At 39.4% G+C, this 20,275-nt stretch overlaps 1 protein-coding gene across 2 annotated transcripts in view; it reads right to left on the reverse strand.

The window, feature by feature from the left end:
• The window catches only part of scaf8 (SR-related CTD-associated factor 8), a 285,263-nt gene that overhangs the window by 168,398 nt on the left and 96,590 nt on the right, over positions 1–20,275 (reverse strand). For both annotated transcript variants that reach the window (XR_013888261.1, XM_080200340.1), the window contains exon 5: positions 12,922–13,078. Coding sequence is in view for 1 of the 2 variants with exons in the window: in XM_080200340.1 (XP_080056466.1) it covers positions 12,922–13,078 (157 nt within the window). In the remaining variant the exon portion in view is untranslated. The remainder of the gene's footprint in view (positions 1–12,921; positions 13,079–20,275) is intronic.

Genomic DNA, 20,275 nt, shown 5'->3' on the forward strand with positions numbered 1-20,275 from the left:
ACCTTGCATTTCAGAAGTAAAATATGCATTTCAGCACTGTGTCGAATGGTAGATGGAATTTAATTTAGATAAATGCGAGCTGATACATTTTGGTCCATCGAACCAGGGCAAGACTTATTCAGTTAATGGTGGGGCACTGGGGAGAATTACAGAACAAAGGGGTTGAGGGTACATGTTCATAGCTCCTTGAAAGTGGAGTCACAGGTGAACAGTGGTGAAGAAGACATTCAGCATGCTTGGTTTCATTGGTCAGGACATTGATTACAGGAGTTGGGATGTCTTGTTGAAGTTGTACAATATATTGGTACGGCCACACTTGGAACATTGTGTACAGTTCTGGTCACCTTATTATAGAAAGCATGCTATTAAACTAGAAAGAGTGCAAAAAACATTTACTAGGATGCTACCGGGACTCGATTGTCTGAGTTATAAGAAGCTGGATAGACTGGGACCTTTTTCTCTGGAGTGCAAAAGACTGAGGGGTGATCTTATAGAGGTCTAGAAGATAGTGAGGGGCATGGATCAGCTAGATAGTCAATATCTTTTCTCAAAGGTAGCAGTCTAAAACTAGAGGGCATAGGTTTAAAGTGAGAGGGGAGAGATATAAAAGGGTCTAGAGGTGCATTTTTTTTTACACAGAGGGTGATGAGTATCTGGAACAAGCTGCCAGAGGTAGTAGTGGAGGCAGGTACAATTTTGTCTTTTAAGAAGCGTTTAGACAGTTACATGGGTAAGACGGGTAGAGAGGGATATGGGCCAAATGTGGGCAATTGGGACAAGCTTCAGGATTTTAAAAGAAGTGCAGCATGGACAAGTTGGGCCAAAGGGCCTGTTTCCATGCTGTAAACCTCAATAACATCGACTCCACAGGCATTACAATCAGGTCAGGAGGAATAAAATGGCTCTCCTCTTTTCCCACTCTATTTGACTGCAATAGATTTTTTTTAAAAAAGGGATATGCTTGCCAATTAAGTCAGTGTTTAATTGCGTATGGTGATCATAGAAGAGAGAGACACAGGTTTCTTTCAATTATGTCAAAAGTTGGTACAGGGAATTGTGAGCACATTCAAGGTGTCATGTTAAGGGAGGGAGTATATCTATTGCTTGCTTATAAATCAGCAATTCTGCATTAAAGTTTTCTAAAAAAAAGCAAATAGTATTATATTGTATTTAATCCTGCCTTAACCAATTTACAGAATGAGGGGACAGATTAAGCAGAACTTTTAGGAGTCTAAAAAGAGTTTAAAAACTTGTAGATTGACGGTTTCAGGTTGAGCTTAATTATCTCTTCAGATTTGTCTTTGAAACAACTTAAAATACGTCGACGGATGACTTATACCGGATCCTTATGGAGTCAACAGCTGCTGGGTTGGTTCTTAAAATACTGTCTGCAGCATGTGGAAGACTGAATGGCAAGAAGGGCTCAAACATGGAGTCTGGGTGGAAAGCACAAAAGCAAGTGAGGTCTACTCAGGGGTCCGGCTTCTTCAGCATTTCTATCGCTTCTGTTGTGACCTAGAGAAAAGCAGTTTCTTGAACACAAAAAGGGTTCAGTTGGCTTGCCAAATGCTCCTCTCTCACCAACTGATCAGTTACTGAAACAGCCATGGTTACTGGATTCTAGGACAATGATTTACACCATTAGGTTGTGGCTGGGTGAATTCCATTTTCAGCCAGAGTTCACTGTCTGAGATGATTACATCTAATGTTTGGTCCCCACCAAGCTGGGTACTCAGGTAATTATCTGGATGCTTTGTGAATGGGTTAGGGCAATGGCAGGCAAACTGCCCAAGGGCCACATGCATTCCTTCAGGGTTGTACGCACTTTGTTGACCGTTGCCCATGCACAGGGCTACCACATTCCACCAATTTCTATCCGCGTATGTTTATTCCTACTGATATAACTGAAGTGATATGCATGCGAAGCGAGGACAAGTGAAGTGATTATACACAACATTGATGGTGAGAGCTGTGTGCTCCCTGTATGTCCAAGACATAAATCTTTATTTTGTTTTTACCATCTGAAGTTGATGATAGTTCTACCAATATATAAATGATTAAGCATTTCTAAAAGTTATGAAATTTTTGCCGTGTACTAAATGTATTTAATCTTATTCATGGGGTCATGGTTGATGAACAAATCCAATTTCAATCTTGTGATAAGGCCCATTCACTTCCTGGATTGCCTATCAAAGATTAGGAGATGCCCCATTCACACTTCAAGGCAATTTTCTAGGCAGTTTGATTCCAGTTTAATGGCTTTCAAATCTGTGAGGTACAGTTACGCAAAGGTTCAGCCCTACTGGAAACTGCCATTTCCAAGTTATTGGAATACTTTTTCAGATTTTGAAAACTCAGTAGTTTCCAGCAAGTACAGAAAGTCATTTTTGCCACAAAGCATGGCTTTAAAACAACAGGTCACTTCTTTAAAATATCAAAATTTATATATAATTCTTTAAATCGAGAATGGAGCAGATCGTGACCAAGGAACTTTGTATCCAACAAGTCAATAAAAAGATATCCAAAAACACTTCACAACCAACTTATTACTTTTGAAATGTAGTCACTATTGTTTTGCACACAAATGAGGGAATCAATTTGCATGCAACAACACCCCATAAACAGCAATGAAACAAATGATTTTTGGTGACATTGGCCAATGGATCAATGTTAGTCACAGCACTGGAAGACTGCCCCTGTTCTTTGTTCAGTAAGCTGAGTAGTGCCATGGGATCTTTCACTTCCACCAACACAGGCAATCCAGGTCTTTGCTTAATTTCTCATCCAAAAGGGTTTAGCAAAATTGTCAGTGAAGAACGGTGGAAGGAGTTAAACAAAATATTCTTTAGTAGAATAAGATGCAATGACAATAGAACATAAAAGTTTAAAGAGAAATGGATAAATTAGTTTTTTGAAGGAAAAATGGGAAATTGACTGGGGGAAAAGATTACTGTTTCGGAGAACAGGCACAGAAACAAAGCCCCAGTTCTTCAATGCTGTAAAATTCAGTGCCCTGGTCTCAGCTCAAGTTCTGCTGAAACCTTCAGCCACGCCTTTGTCATCTATCAACTCAACTATTCCAACGTACTCCATGGATGTCTCTTATATTATATCTTCCATAAACCTACAGTCATCCAACATTCTGCTAACCACGTCTTAACTTGCACCGATTCTAACTCTCCTGCCATCCCTTTTTTGGATGATCATCAGTGGTCCCCTGTCAATTTAATGTCTTGATTTAAAAATTCTCATCTCAGTTTTCAAATGTCTGGCTCCTCGATATTTCTTTAATCTCTTCCCACTCTAAGAAATCTGTGCATCTTTAATTCAGCCTCATGCGCATTCCCAGTTATAATTGCCCACATCAGCAGGTTTGAAGGCAGGGTAGTTCATGTAAAATCCAATGGGTGTTGCCTACTCACCAGTCCCGAACAATAATTTTACCAGCAGGGAGAGGGACATGTCACGTGGGCAGACTGAGATCCTTAAATGATTAATCGGTGGCCACTGAAGTGATTCATACCTCAACTGCTAAGTTGCATGCCAAATGTTCTGTCTAGCAGCTCTCCCTGCAAGAGTTCGAGGCAGCTACAGTGGGGGTGCTAGCAGCTCTCTGCACATGACTTCCTGTTGGTGAATGGTGTAAGTTCCTCTTCAAGTCACTTAATGAATGGCAAGTTGGTTGTTTAATGCCTGCAAGACAGCCATTCTCAATAGGGGAGGCTCTCCCACAAATGTTTTAGCTAGGGACTGCACAGCCCTCAGTGCTGCATTAAATCTAGCCCAATGGCACCTGTTCACTCAGCACTGGCCCCAAAGCTACTTTTGTAATGTTTTAAATATATATCAACATATTTAATTGTCTTTTACATAAAAAACTTCCCAGGTGCTTCACAAAGGTGAAGCAGATGGCAAATACAGAAGGATGACCAAAAGCATAGCAAAAATATAAAATTCTGTGAATAATCACAAAAGTTGTTTTATGTCTGCAACACCGCAATGATCATAGCTCTACACCACTAGTGCTTAGTTTAGGTGGTGAAATTAAGTTATTTTTATTATAGGTATGTCATGAGAGTATACACTCAGACTTTCATCGTGTTCGACTTAAAGGAACACAGGAATTGCCGAACAATGTAAGGTCTAATGTTAACCTTAGTCCACTGCCATTCTGGTAGCCAAATACTACGACAATGATGCTGCTGAGGACTAATCATGGCAAATGATCTCTATTAATTAGTGTACACAAAGGCTCCAGATGTAGCAAGAGGAACACACACCAATTGTGAAAAGCTTTGAGAATCATAGGCTCAAAACTCACCTGTTTCTTCCAAACATTCTAAGTTCATCACGGGTCATATCTCAGGTTACTAATAAACTGCATTCTAAAATCTTATTTTCCAAAATAACAATCTAATTTTGATATGAATAAAGCACCACTTGCTGCTTTGACTATCTCTCTACGGCACCTGTTCAACAGATTTGCCATTTGGGAATTCAGCAAATGGGAAAACAGACAAGTGAACTGTTTACCAACATTTGAGCATCAATTTACAGGGAAGGATTCCCTAGTTGATCTAGCCTATTCCATTAATGGTGATACCATCATGAAATGCACATTCTCCACCCCAGCTAAAACCAAGCGATATGCAGGGAAAGGCTAATTCAAAAATCAGGACAATTGAGGCGTGAAAAGTCTAGGTCATTTCTCTTTCTGCCTGTGCCCTGCATCCCCCCCCCACCAACCCTGCGCGCGTGCGCGCACACACACACACACACACACACACACACACACACACGCTCCATAATTGAAATTAGTCCAGGAAATTACTCTAGCCCCATTGATTCTATGACATAAACTATATTTTGAAGGGATCTCTACCCCAATCAGAAACAGTTCCATCTTGCACTTGAAGGAATTAAGCAAATAGTTGACCAGCACATGTGCCAGTAGCTAGCTCTAAGGGCCATGATTTTCTGGTAAAAGGATTACTTCCTGAAATAGATCTGGCCTTAGGTCAGTTAAAATTGTGACTCCTGGTCCCTATGCTAAGTAATTGGAACAAACTATCAACATAAACACAACCTACTCCGTCATTATCTTGTACACTTCAAGCATATTGCCCCCAAGTACATATTTCATGAAGTGTAGTCATAGGAATGGGAGAAAGATATTTATTCTCTTGACCTTATTTTGCTAATTGATTAGATCATGGCTAATCTGTGTCATACACCACATACCTGCCTTGGCTCCATATCCTTAATATCATTACTTAGCATGACATCTATTATACACAGATTTAAAATTACTAATTAAACTATCATCTATTACTTTTTGTGGGATAAAGTTCTACTACCACTTCAGAGATCAGAGTAGTTGAAAACAAAATGACTGAAAAATTAAAGGCTGAAGGCAAACATCCAAAAATGGTTTAAAATGCGGATTCAAGCAATTGTAGCATATTTTATGACCTGTAATGAATGCAAATGTTTCTGGTTGGCTTCAAGGAAGTGGAATTATTAGACATTTGTCTTTTCTTTGACAACCTTCTATTACCGCCAAGACTGTGGACCAACATATTTGTATCACAACATATCAGTGACTTCAGCATTCCAGAATTTAATGCAGTTAGTATTATGTAATATAAGGCGAAGTTCATACTACCAACAGAACATAATCAGAACAGAACATAACAGAACAGAACATCACATACATGCAAAGCAATGCATTATAGCAGTGCTTTGTAAATTATTTTCACAATGTGACCCCATTTTAACTTACCACCATATTCTTGAGGACAATTAAGAATGGGCAACAAATGCTGGCCATGCCACTGATGGCAATGAATGCCTAGTAAAACTTCTGAAAATGTGACCCTTATCGCCAGCAAAAACAAATCAGCAATAAAGCAGCATAGTAATGTTAACTAAATTAATTAAGTCTGCATGTTACAAATGACCACAGATTTTCATATACGGTATATTAAGATTAGTTTTATTTATTAGTGTCACAAGTAGGCTTACATAACACTGCAATTAAGTTACTGTGAAAATCCCCTTGTCGCCGCACTCTGGTGCTTTCGAGTACTCTGAGGGAGAATTTAGCATGGCCAATGCACCAGATCTATGGCACCATACCTGGCTCTGCTGTAGAGCAAGCGAGCAGTAGTAATAGGGGACTTGCCAGTTAGACAGGCGTTAGACCAGCAAGTCTTTCAGACTGTGGGAGGAAACTGGAGCACCCGGAAGAAACTGACGCAGACATGAGGAGAATGTGCAAACTCCACACAGAAAGTAACCTAAGCTGGGAATCAAACTTGGGTCCCTGGCGCTGTGAGGCAGCAGTGCTAACTACTGTTTTTTGTGTTTTTGAGATACGTTGTAATAACTCTACATAATTATGTAGCTTCGGCCATATTCCTTGACGACAGAATATTCAATAAAGCTTCTCTCCGCTCCATCCATCACACACACATGATAATCAGCTCCTCCTCCTTTCCCACTCTCCTCGAACAGACACATATCACTCTTCCCAAAACTTCACCCCCTTCCCAATCACTCAATTTCTAGCCCCCCACTCCTCCTAAATGCCCCTCTTCCCAATCCCCTCCCCCAACACACTCATCAGCATGGCCTTTCCAATGACCATACAGGAACACTGAGCCACTTTGGAGCCCCACAGCTCACTTATGGCCAGGCCACCGTGATTGAAAACCAGCACCGAGTCACCATAATCAGCCGACACTCGAGAGCCTTTATGCCTCCAGGGTAGTATGTTGTACTGCTTTATCTTACTCTGCAAAGAACTCAGTCGCACTTGATTCAATGAAGAATTCATATTACAAACAAAAAAAATTTGATTTAGCAGCAAGGAAAAGTTGTTAACTTATTTTTAGAATACTAATTAACTTAAACAGGGCTGTGTTGAGAATTTTTTGTCTTTGCAATGGTTAAGTGTGGAAACATGCATCTTAAAACAAATTACAATAGGACATCTCATTAAATAAAAAAATTCTGTACCTTGTTAGCTTTTTTAATGTAGCAAATAATTCTGTAATTCATTTTGCTGGCAGTCTGAAGCCATCAACCTTCACATGTCCCCTTCCAATGCACAAGTTTAAAAATCTCACTTTTGACTTAACAAATTATTAAATAATGCACAGCACCTCACCAGCTTTGGGTATTTCCAATTTTGGACATCATCATGTGCATCCCCTGCAGCCAGCTTGCAAATTTTCCAGATAAAATAAATGACCTCTACATTAGACTTGGGCCGTGCTGCTCCCTCAGCACACCACTGCCCACCTCAGGCCTGCAGAGACGAAGTTCTGCTGTTCCCTCACCCCAACCTATCCCACGCAAATTGCCTATGAAACCTACAGTCCATCAAGCAGCCAGCAGTAGAGCATACCTTGCCGACGGGATAAGTGACTGCAACCAAAAACAGTCTGCACAAAGTTTACTGACATCTGCTGGTGTTCATTTCTGGATGCAAACTGCAACAGGGCTCCCCAGACAAGAGTTCATGCATTCGGTCTTAGAGAGCCCAAATCTGGTTGAAAACACGAGATTGAGGTCGAACTCACCAACAATTATAGAAAGACAGAGATTGGGAAATCATTTCCAAGGTAAAATTCCATACTTGAAAAGTCGGGAGTTCTGTAAATTGGTGCAAATTTCTCATTCCTGTCCTTTGCATGAAGATGTGTCCTGGCTCTGATTTTATGGTCATGCGATGTTGTCCTAAACTCCAGATCCAGCAGAAAAAGTTTCTATTTACCTGATCAATTCCTTTCAAAATTCTGAAAAACCTAAATCATTTACCCCTCAAGCCTTCTATATTCCAGGCATACAAGGTGAGTGTATGTAATATCTTTAATCGTCTAACTCTGGGCATTTGACAACACTTGGTGAATCTGTGTAGCACTTCTTCCTACGCTAAGGTACCTTTCTAAAATGTGGTGCGCAGAACTAAATTCAGTACTCCAAAAAGTCTAAAAAGGGCTGTGTAACGCTGCAGCAAACCCTCCTCTTGGTTTGTACACTAGTCATTTAGTTACAAAAGCTAACATTCCAACTGCCTTCATAATTATTTTTGCACTTGACAACTACATTTTATTGATCTGCGTACATGGAACCCTTCATCTATTTTGACGTCTACTATTCCTCATTTACATTTGCTAAAAAGTGACATATATTGGTATGCAGGTACCCGGTCTCTGTAAACAAAAGGAACATGTTCAAGCTTTGCACTGAATTATCCAGCAAATTGGAGAGCCTGTGGTTCCCTGTTGCTTTCTCCATGGCAACACCGTGGCCAATCATAGTTGACTTGCCAACCAATCAGCACCCTTTTTGTCCAGTAGCATTAATTATCATTGTTCTGATGAGTGCAAGACAAAAAGCTTTGGCTACATATTTCTCTTTTCAATAATATTCCAAGTTTTGTATTACCAGGCAATTAACTACTCTTAAATAAACAGAGCCAGAGGTCATAGTTTTAATTTCTGCTTGGTGAGTAAATTAACAACCAGAAAATGCTTGTAAAATCTGGCTGCAGGTCAATGCAGCCACAATCAAATAACTAGTATTCTAATCATGATCTAAACACGTCTTTGAGGAGGGTAAGGAGTATGGTGATGTGTAGAGAAGAGACTATTCTCGAGTGAGATGGAGTCAGAGTGTATAATTGGGAATTCGATGCAAGGGGGTTAGGGGTGCATCTTTTTCTACTTTTTGCTCAGCCTCCAGCAGTTGGTGAATTTTCTTCTTTTATCTTCTAGCTAGGAGGGGGCAACTTTCTATTACTTTAGCTCTTGGAGATTTTAACTAATCGACAAGTTAAATAAATAAGGAAATGGCAGGGCTGATGGTATGTCATGACTGCAACATGTGGGAATATTTGGAATGCACCGCAATCCTGGACAACTAACCCACAAGTATGATGTGTCTGCAACTTGTACAATTTTAGCTTGGAGTTGCAGAGCTAGAGTCTGAGTTAAGGATATCAGGGGAAAATCATCCAGATATTTTGTTCCAGGAGGCAATAAATATCCCTTAGATTAATGCCAATGGTCAGAGACAGGTGAGTTTGTTTGAGAATCAGGCTTGTATAGAGAATCAGAGTATAGTGATGGAGAAACCTCAGCCCCAACTTTGTCCAGCAAGTACAAAGTGCTTACAAGGACTACAAGCTGGATGAGCAAACTGACCATGCTGAAGGATGTCATTTAAGTAGGAAGTGTGAACAGGAATGTAGTAGTAATGGGAGACAATTTAAATGGAGTTTAGGTACTGCTCTTTGCAGCTGTGAAACACTGTTTCACCTGCCAGGTGCCAGTGTCAAGGGCATCTCCTTGCGGCTGGAAAGGAACTTGGGTGTAAACGAGGAAAGGATTCAGTTGTTACAAGCCACATGGGAACCAACAACATAGCAGCAGGACACCACTCCTATTCCCATCAAAGAAAATTTGAAGAATTAAGGTCAAATTTAAAACATAGAACATTGATGGTTATCATCGCTGGATTGTTACCTGAGACACATGGCAACTGGCAGAGGGTCATACAGATTAGAGAATTAAATGAATGGCTCCAAGAGTAGTTTGGGATGGAGGGGTTTTAATTCATAGGGCACTGACATAAATAGCCAGGGAACAGAAAATTATTCTATTGGATAGGCTCCAGTTAAACCAGACTATGGGGGTGGTGTGAGGGTATAGTTATACAAATGGGCAGATTATCGAACAAGGAATTATTGGAGCTTGTAACAAAAGTAACATAATAACTGGGCCATCAAAATGCTGACTGAAAAGGAACAAACAGAATGACAGTAAACTAGCCAAGAATATAAAAACAGATTGTAAGAGCTTTAGTAAATATATAAAAAGGTGTAGCTAAAGTAAACATTGGTCTCTTAGAAGCAGGGGCAGAAAAAATTATTATGGGGAATAACGAAGTGTAGAGATATTGAGTAAATGTTTTGTCTATCTTCACAGTAGAAAACACACGTTTTATATGAGACAGTAAACTAGCTGGTAAAATAGTATGAAAACTAAGGAAATGATTAATGGCAGAAAAAAAATTGGATAAAATTATGTTACCCTAGGACCTGATAGCTGACATCCTAGAATTCCAAAAGATTTAGCCGCAGAGGCAGCAGATGCACTACCTAGGATTTTCAAAAATTCCTTAAGACTCAGAACAGTTCCAGCAGATTGGAAATTGGCAAATGTTACAACACTTCTAAAAGGAGGGAGGGAGAGAGAAAACAGAGAACTGCAGGCCACAGAGCCTAATATTAGTTGTTGGGAAAATGTTCAAATCTATTATGAAGGAAGTCTTAACAACATCTAGAGAAGCATGGCATGATTTATACTAAATGGAAATCCTAATTAAACAGATTTCTTTGAGGATGTAACTACTTGGGTGGATAAAGGGGAATTAGTAGGTATTGTATAGCTGGCTTGCCAAAAGGTATTAGATAAAGTGCCACACATAGGAACATAAGACTTAGGAGCAGATCATTCGCTTTTCAAGGCTGCTCTGCCATTTATGATCATGGCTGATCCGGTTTTGCTCTCAACTTCCTTTTCCCAATGGCTCTTATAAATGGATGCTCCCTTGTCTGTCAAAAATATGTCTAACTCTACCTTGAATAAATTCAATGACCCAGTCTCCATTACTTTCAGGTGAAGAGAATCCATGGCCCTTTGAGAGAAAAATAATTCTTCCTTTTCCATTGCAAATGGAAGACCTCTTATTCTTCAACTGATTCGTCTAGCTCTGATCTCTACTATCCTCCTAGTATTTGCCCCATCAAATCCCTTTAGGATTTTATATACTTTAATGAGATCACCTTTCATTTTTCTAAACTCAAATGGTGGTAATAGATGCCAAATGTTCAACCTTTCTTCACAAGATAAAGTTTATCCTCAAAGGAATTGAAAAGGTTAATAGGTGAGCTAAGGGCTCATGTAGTTGGAGGCATTATATTAGCATGGATCAACTAATGGATAAAAAGCAGAGAACGGGCATTAACAGGTCCTTTTACATAAGTAGGCAATGAATAGTGGAATGATTTGGTCAAGCAAATGTTCTTGCAAATCCAATAACTAGGAAAGGTGAAAGGGCTTTAAACGAGGGGCGTGAGGGACAGTGGTGGTTCTGAAGAGGGGATACATAAGCTTACAAAAAAGAAGGATATGGCAGCATTGCAAAGTAGCTCTTTAGGTAATGATACCCAGAGTATGATAGGAAGGGACAGTGTGTACAAGTTTTTTTAAAAAAAAAATCAGCAAATAGGGTCAAAGTGGGAAAAAAGTGTTAAAAAGGTAAAATTAATAGCTCTTTACTTAAAAGCACATAGGATTCGGCACAAAATAAATGAATTAACGGCACAAATCAAGGTTAATGGTATGACCTCATCACCATTATGAAGATGTGGACACAAGGAGATCAAAGCTGAGCACTAAATATTCAGGGGTACATAACTTTTCATAAGTACAGGCAGGAAGGAGACGACGGTGGGGTAGCTTTGTTAATACAAGATGGAATAAGTACAATAGCAAGAAGTGGTCCTTCATCTGAATGAGAATGTGGAATCCGTAAGGGTGGAGCTAAAAATAATAAGGGGAAGGCGGCGCTTATTGGAGTAGTGTATAGACTCTTTAACAGTAGCTATATGGTAGGATGGAGGAGAAATCAGGAAATAATGAGGGCATGTAAAAAAGGCAGTACATTAATCATGGACGATTTTAAGATGTGGACCTGATGAAGGAACAGCGAACACTCCGAAAGCTAGTGGCTTGTGCTAACAAATAAACCTGTTGGACTTGAATCTGGTGTTGTGAGCCTTCTTACTGATTTTAAATTGGCAGAGGGAGCCATGAGGAAAAGTTCAGTGTATTTGAGATAATTTCCTGGAACAATACGTTGTGGATTCAATCAGGGATTAGAGTATTTCAGATCTGGCATAATGTGATAAGGCAGGTTTAATAAACAATTCCAGAGTAAAAGATCCCCTAGAAAACAGTGACCTTGGCATGATAGAATTTAGTATTCAGTGTGAGAGTGAGAAACGTGAGTCAGAAACAACTGTGTTAAGCTTTAATAAGGGTAATTACAAAGAAATGAGGTCAGAGTTGGCTGGAGTGGACTGGGAAAGGAGTTTAGCAGAAATGAAGTTGATCAGTAATGGCAGATGTTGATGAAAACAGTGCATGATTCACAACAGAGATATACTCCAGTGAGGAAAAAGGATTCTAGGAAAGGGATAAATCAACCATGCTAATCAAAGGAAGTTAGTATAGTAATAAAACTGAAAGGAAAAACATTCAATGCGGCAAAGATCAACAGTAAACTGGGTGATTGGGAAAGTTTTAAAAAGCAACAGAAGATAACAAGAAAATAAAGAGGGAGAAGATAAACCATGAGGATAAATTAGTATGCAATATTAAAACAGATATTAAGAGCTTCTTTAAATTTAAAAAAAAGGGATAGACCAAAGTGCACATAGGTCCTTTAGAGAATAAGACTGTAGTAATAATAAGGAAATAGGAAATGATAGAGGAAATGCTTTGCATCTGTCTTCACGGTAGAAAATATTAATATATGGTTGCCAGGCATTAGTGTTTACAACAAACCAAAGAGGGAATTTTTCTAGTCACATTTGTCCCAGAGGTATTACTATGGACCATGTTTTCTTATTGTCTGTTCTGTATGATGGCTTCATCTCTTGAAGGTACAGGAAATTGCAAGGGATCGACTATACCACAAATACGTACACTTTTCAGTCATCCTGACAAGTTTGCATAGTCACAGATCAATGAAAAAATTTAGAACAAGCATATTCTGATGCATATACAATTCAAACAAAATTATTTTTGTATATATTCTGTTAAACTACAGTTGTAAGACAACTACCTGGTGTGTTACTGCTCACAGTTGCTGCAGTACTGGCAACAGCAGGGGTGACAGAAGGTGGTGGAATCCCTGCTGCCAAGTCCAGGAGTGGCTGTATGATCTCACTTTTGAACACTCCATTCTTCTGCCACAAGTTCAGTACCCGTACCACTTTGCTCTGTAAAACACACAAATCTGCCATTAGTCAGTACTTAAATATGAACAAAAGTCTTTAAAAAAAAGAACTGAAATCTGAACGGAACCTGGTAATCTCTGTTCTTACCAAGGTTTATCTTTTTCCTATTAAGATTTTCCCTGACCCGTCAGATCAAGAAGGTTTTGCAATAGCATTTAAACCATTCTAGACAAATGTGAGAACTCATCACAAGATAAAGTCTGCACTCACTGCTATATCTAGAATGTTCTACATGCATTCAAGAAAGTACCCCAAAAGACAAATCATGTTTTTTAAAAACATACTTTGAAGAACAGCATACCCTCAAAACTGGTACAGTACAACATAGTTTCTCCATATATGAGGTCACACAACACCAGGTTATAGTCCAACAGGTTTGTTTGAAATTATTTGTATTCCCTGCACATTCCAGGAGCAACATTTCAAAGTAGCTACTGCCATTGCTTATTCAGCCAAAGAAAATATAGGATATGAACACAAAGGGAAAAAAAAATTACTTGCCAGAGATTTGCACACCCTACATGGGCATGCACTAAAACATACCTCCCCATCTCCAACTATACTTGAGGTGCCACTGCATTATAAAGACTTTTTCTTGGACTCTTGCAGGAACCAATGATTCTTTAATCCCAAAATAAAGAAATGTTAAGTCATTACTTCTAAGGGGTACTCCTCACTAAATAAGGGCTATACCTACAAACTTTCCATCATTATATCAAGGAATTTCCCCCTCAAAAGAGGGGGCAAGGTATACCACAAGAAGGATATGTGCTGAATGCCCTACTTGCATTCTAATTCCTCCCATTAAGACTTAAGCCACTCACAAACCTCCCAGCAATGGCACTACTCATAATTCCAACACAACTCATCTCTAAACTCCATGGCCTGGGCTCTTCTCCTCCCTCTGAGACTGGATCCTCAACTTCCTAACCCATAGGCTGCAATGTTTGATTCTATTTTGTAGTCATTATGTAGTGGGATACAATGAAAAGTATTGCTTCTTGTATACTATACAGGCAAAACATACTGCTCATGAAGTACACAGGGGAAAAAGAAAAGGATAGCATGCAGAAGTAAGGACAGGCAATGACACCTCCTCCACAATTGGGCGGCACAGTAGCACAGTGGTTAGCACTGCTGCTTCACAGCTCCAGGGACCTGGGTTCGATTCCCGACTTGGGTCACTGTCTGTGTGGAGTCTGCACGTTCTCCTCATGTCTGCGTGGGTTTCCTCCGGGTGCTCTGGTTTCCTCCCACAGTCCAGAGATGTGCGGGTTAGGTTGATTGGCCATGCTAAAAAATTGCCCCTTAGTGTCTTGAGATGCGTAGGTTAGAGGGATTAGTGGGTAAATATGTAGGGATGTGGGGGTAAGACCTGGGTAGGATTGTGGTCAGTGCAGACTCGATGGGCCAAATGGCCTCTTTCTACACTGTAGGATTTCTATGGCAATTATCCTCAATAGCGGAACCCCACTAGGCTGTTCCTCAGTCCAGTCCCTTACGATACCCTTTATACACTTTCGACTCTGGCCAAATTCCACTCCAACTCCATTTTCAAGTTTGCTACTGAACGACTATAGTGAGCCAAATCTCAAACAACGATGAAATGGAGTATAGGAAAAGAGGTAGAAAATCTGGAACTGGTGCAACAACGATAATCTCTCCCTTAACGTCAGTAAAATGATGGAGCTTGCCAGTCACTTCAGGAAATGTAGTGGAGGACACGCCCATCTACATAAACGGTGATAAAGATGACAACTTCAAGTTCCTCAGAGTTCAGCTCACTAACAATCTGTCCTAGACCCTTCACATCAATGCTACTGTTAAGAAAGCTTACCAACGCCTCTACTTTCTCAGAAGGCTAAAGAAATTCAGGGAGTCCACTATGACACTTGCCAATTTTTACAGATGCACTTTAGAAAGCATCCTGTCCGGATGCATCAGTTTGCTCTGACCAAGACTGCAAAAAGCTACAAAGGATTATGAACATAGCCCAGTCCATCGCACAAACAAGCCTCCCATCCATTAGCTCAGTCTACATTACCTACTGCCTCAGGACAGCAGCTAGGATAATAAAGACGCAGCCTGCACTGACTCTCTTCCACCTTCTTCCCATGGGAAAAAGGTACAAAAGTCTAAAAATACACACCAACAGACTCAATAATAGCTTCTTCCCTGCTGTCATCAGAACTTTTAACGGTCCTATCACACATTATGCTGATCTTTCTCTTCACCTCACCTGTAGCTGCAGCACTATATTCTGCACCCTATCTTTTTCCCTTATGTGCTTCAGGGGCAGTATGTTTTGCCTGTATAGCACAAGAAAAAAATACTTATCACTGTATCCCAGTACATGTGACAATGAAATCAAATCAAATATTTATGATTAGATCAAAGGAGACTAGCCACATTTATAAATGTACAAAAGAAAAAAAAATGGATAATTATCTCACAGCCATAGTGCCAAGCAACCTGCAAAGTGCACTCCTTAACTAGAAAGAGCATGCTAAGGTTGTTTTCCATTATAGACAAGCGAAAGTTCCTGATATTCTTAAGGATAAAAACAACTCACTATAGCGTTCCAATAGTTAGATCACCCCTGCCAATATAACGAAAAACGAAGAATCAGGAAGGAATTATAATGACAAGGGGACTCCAGAAGTTACAGTAAACTACAGATTATTACAACAAATTAATGCCTTCCATGGAGTTCACAAAGGCATAGCCTTAGCAGGATTGTCAAAAGTCAAAAGACTTGTCAAATACCACCCTCAATGCAGCAAGTTGCAATAGGGCACATTTCACTTTGATCGCCTTCAGTATTTTCTAACTTCACTGAAACACTTGTGTCTCTGTTGAATCACTGCCAAGAAATTTTGGAAGGAAGAGACCCAAGCTCCATTATAGAGCAAGGCCCCGTTACATCTGCCTCCAATGTTCTTTGGCGATCTCTGAAGTTACAAAACTGCATTATTGTGGGCCAGGATCACTGACTGCCCCTAGGCCTCAGAAACAGAATATGCACAGCGTGCCCTTTTCAACTTAATATGCTCAGCTTTCATATCCAGATTAAGAAAAAATGGTGGCTGTCCCTCAAAGAATTTAACTGGGAGTTTATCTTCAGATCTTTCTGGTAAACCAAAACCCAGACATTTTTCCTCCAGCTTCAGTTCTGCAGATCATTCAAACATTGTGACATACCACGTAGCCATTTTTCCAAGGATTGTAAGCAGGCCTCTACCAAGGAAGTTACATTTTCGGCAGGAAGGATTTTCTCCTTTGCTTCATCAAGCCTTTCTGTAATTCCATCGCATGAGCACTGATATTATGCACTAATAAGCCGAGTTTCTCATCAATGACTAATATTATTAGCAATCAGTTGTAATGTCTTCGAGTACCAAAACGAAAGTCTGTTTGCAGATTAAATCACCATATTGAGGAGTCGGCTCCACCGCAGTTACATACGACTACTCTCTTTTAGCGATGATTCTCTTAATATTCCTTGGCATTTGGTCATCAATGTTTAGTCAGATATCTTCAAGGATATATGGAGTTCTCACTCAAGAATTAGGTAAGTATGAGCTGCGTGTGCTCAATAAATGAAAGGATGAGTAGCATCAGAGATCATGGAAATAGTTATTTTCATGCTTGCATCAAATGACACCCCAACAACTCTCATTTTTTGATGAGGAAGCAGAAACAATTGATAAGGGTGATATAATGATATAATTCTATTTCAGGCTAAAAACACAGGAACAGAGGAAACAAGAGCAAGAGGATGGTATTCGGCCTCTCAAACTTGCTCGGCCGTTTAACTAGACCATGGTTGATCTGCCACAATGTCCTTTCTTCACACTATCCCTATATCCCTTGATATTTTTAATATCCAGAAATCGATCAATCTCTACCTTGAACATACTTAAACTGCGCTTCCACAGCCCGCCAAAGATTTACCACCCTCCGCAAAGTAATTCCTCCTCATCTTAGTCCCAAACGGCCTCTTATTTTGAGACAGAGTCCCATGGTTCTAGATGTCCCCCCGCCAGACAGAGTAAATAGAAAGAAACTGTTCCCATTAGCTGAAAGCTCAAGAATCATAGGACATTAATTAATGCTGATTGGTAGATGTACCAAAGGTGACATGAAGAATAGCTTTTTTTTAAATGTAGCGAGTAGTTGGGATCTGGAATGCATTGCCCAAGCCTGTTATGGAGAGAGATTTCGTTGTGGCTTTCAAAGCAGGAAGAAAACAGAAGGAAACATTTGTAGGGCCACAGGGAAGGGACAGGTGCAAATAGCTAAATTACTCTTTCAGAGCAGCATCATGGACATGATGGCCTCATCCATGCAGTGAGTCTTTAATTCTCTCTATGTGGGCTGTATGGTCAGGACCATACATATCCAGTGTCCTGCCATTCTAGACTGGCATCTCAATCTGAAACAACCCAGGATAACAATATCCTGAAAATATGCTGCTGCAGCAACAGCAGAAAAGCAAGTCCTTACTTTACATCACAAGCTCCAATACACGAAGGAATGAGATAGACAAGGACCAAGTACAGGCTGACAGTGGCCCCCAGTAGTGCAGTGGAACTGCTCCGAACCCTCTTGGTCCTCCAAGCTCCACAGAAGGGGAAGTGGTATATCTCTCCCTAATGCATTTTAAATGGCCTCAAGCTACCCTTTTAGATACTGCTTATGACTGAAAAAAACCTTTCACATATGTCATGAAATGGCCCAGAAAGAGGCATAGGGCTGATTCTGTCTTTGATTCAATGTAGATTTCAGGCTGTTGGCAGGTAGACCCAAGCAGAATGAAAATTTTTTTTTAAACAAAATTGACATGACACTCGAGACTTTAGGACCTTACACCTAGAAATTGGTATTCACAGCAACTGTTATACACTAAAAAAAAACAAAATGTATATTAATTTTTATTCCAATGTGCCCAGCTAACTTTGGCTGAATGTGATCTATGCCAAGTGCCAGGCTACTGGATCAGAGCCATCAAGTCAATGGAGTCTGACACACAATTTCCAAATTCTAACACACTACCTCAACATCCAAGGTGTTAGCCTTTGATTCTATGGACTCTAGATTCCCAGCATGGAAGTAATGCAAGCATTGCTCAGAAGGGCATGCTTGGCATGAGTAAGAGGAAATGCAGAAATCCAAAACATTGCTCTCAAGATTCCATTTTCAATGCTTAAAGGAGCAGACTAGAAGACTGTACTCCCTTCTTGCACAATTTGTGGAAAGGATAAAGTATGATAAAGAAAATTATGAGCATTAACTAGTCTTGAATAATTAGATATTATAATTTGTCAGTGGAAGTGTGCATATTAGCTTGATCAGGCCAGGTTCAAGAATTTTAATTAAATAGTTTATTCCTATATCTTTGTTTATCTCCTTCATTTGGGGTATCTGTTCAAGTTTTTATGCTCCAATAGAGTGGCTAAAATCAGGAAAGGAAAAGAACTGACATTAAATTTGACTCAAAAGATGAACTTATTTGGGAGCCTCAAGACTTTGCTCAGGAATATATACTGAACACAAAAATTCTGAACCAAAGGACCCATGGCTGAGGATTCAAACTGCAGGTGCTTACAGTGGGCTTTAGAGTGCAAACTTAAATAACCTAAAAAGCATTCTGCAATCTTCTACTTCACCTGTTACCAGCCCTCATTTATTGACGAAAGTACTAATTTGCCATGATTGCACTTCTGGAAACTGCAGAGTTCTTTTACGGGAACAGAGGTTAAAAGGAAAAAATTGATAGCAATTTCAAAATTATGCAAAAGCTTTGTCAGGGCAGTGAAAGATTTGTTTTAATTGCTGTTCAATCGGGAACAACAGATATAGATGGAGAATTATCACAAGAATAACATGGAGAAAAGTTAGAACTTTTCTCCTAAGGATTATTAGAACGTGGAATTTCACAAGTGGTTATTGAGGACATTTAAAATGGAATTGAAAACATATTTAAAAATAAACCATATAAAATGATAAAGCGAACGTGTAGATGGGATTAGAGTAGAAAGACAGCATCTATAGTGAAAGAGGCAGAGTTAACATTTTAGGTCAATTACTTTTCATCAGATCTCAATAAAAGAAATGAAAGTCATCAACTGGAAACATCAAATATTTCATTCTTCACAGACGTTGCCTGATCTGCTGAGTATTTCCAGCATTTCTTTGTTTCATTCCAATTTCTGCAATATTTTGTTTTGTTTTAGAGGAGAAATGCAGAACAGGCTTAAGAGAAAATTAATTATTTCATGGTTAGTAAATTAACTATGTTCTTTATTCCCAGAGTCACTATTGGAAATAATACTAAAGGTGGTCCCGGGAAATTGATCTATCCAATGGTCACAGATTAGGAAGAGCCTAAATTTGATTATAAAAAATACAAATATTAGATTTAACCAATCTCGAAGAAACTTTTTTTTAAACTAAATAACATAATTGCATACATGTTTACACAATATAAGACATCATCATTTTGGCAGCATGTTGCATCCAGTTAAAAAACTGGAAGATGCAAATTCATGCTTGTGCTTCCATATTGTCAAATGTTATTCACAACAGCAGTGTTTTGGACTACCAGAAAACGGCAGTTAGAAGTTTTCCAAAGTAATGACGTTACTGCAGGCAGCAGCATTTTCTGTCTTTTGTATTTGTTTGTTGATCCTCTTCACCTCTATTTTTATTTACATAGCCTTCATGGAATACAGTGTTTTTTGTTTCACTTTTCTGATAAGTATCTTCCTTTCTGCTTTAAGATTGCATATATCTCCAAATTTCCTTCAAAGACTTTCTGTATCCTAGTAGCTCTTCTCCTCTGCTTTCAGTGCTCCTTCAGTTTCTCCCAACAATCTACTGTTCCAGGCATGCAGTCAGCCAGTATATCAAACGTGTTTCTGAAAGTAATTTTGTCATCCAGATTGCTGAAATCAATTCTCCTCAATGTCTTTGATTAATTCTGCCTCTTCAGCTTGATCTTGAACTTTGCTATTACCCAACAGATCACTGATTATGTCAGCTCCTCTACACACTTTTACATCCAGCCAACATGTTATTTTCCAAGATGGCACTATAGCTGGATGGACAATTTGTGTTCAAGTTCAGTGATCCTTCAGATTTCATGTGATTTTGGGGATGCATTTATGCAAAGAGTGA

Source organism: Carcharhinus amblyrhynchos, chromosome 12 (genome assembly GCF_965287045.1).
Source record: "Carcharhinus amblyrhynchos chromosome 12, sCarAmb.v2.hapA, whole genome shotgun sequence".
Classification (NCBI taxonomy): domain Eukaryota; kingdom Metazoa; phylum Chordata; class Chondrichthyes; order Carcharhiniformes; family Carcharhinidae; genus Carcharhinus; species Carcharhinus amblyrhynchos.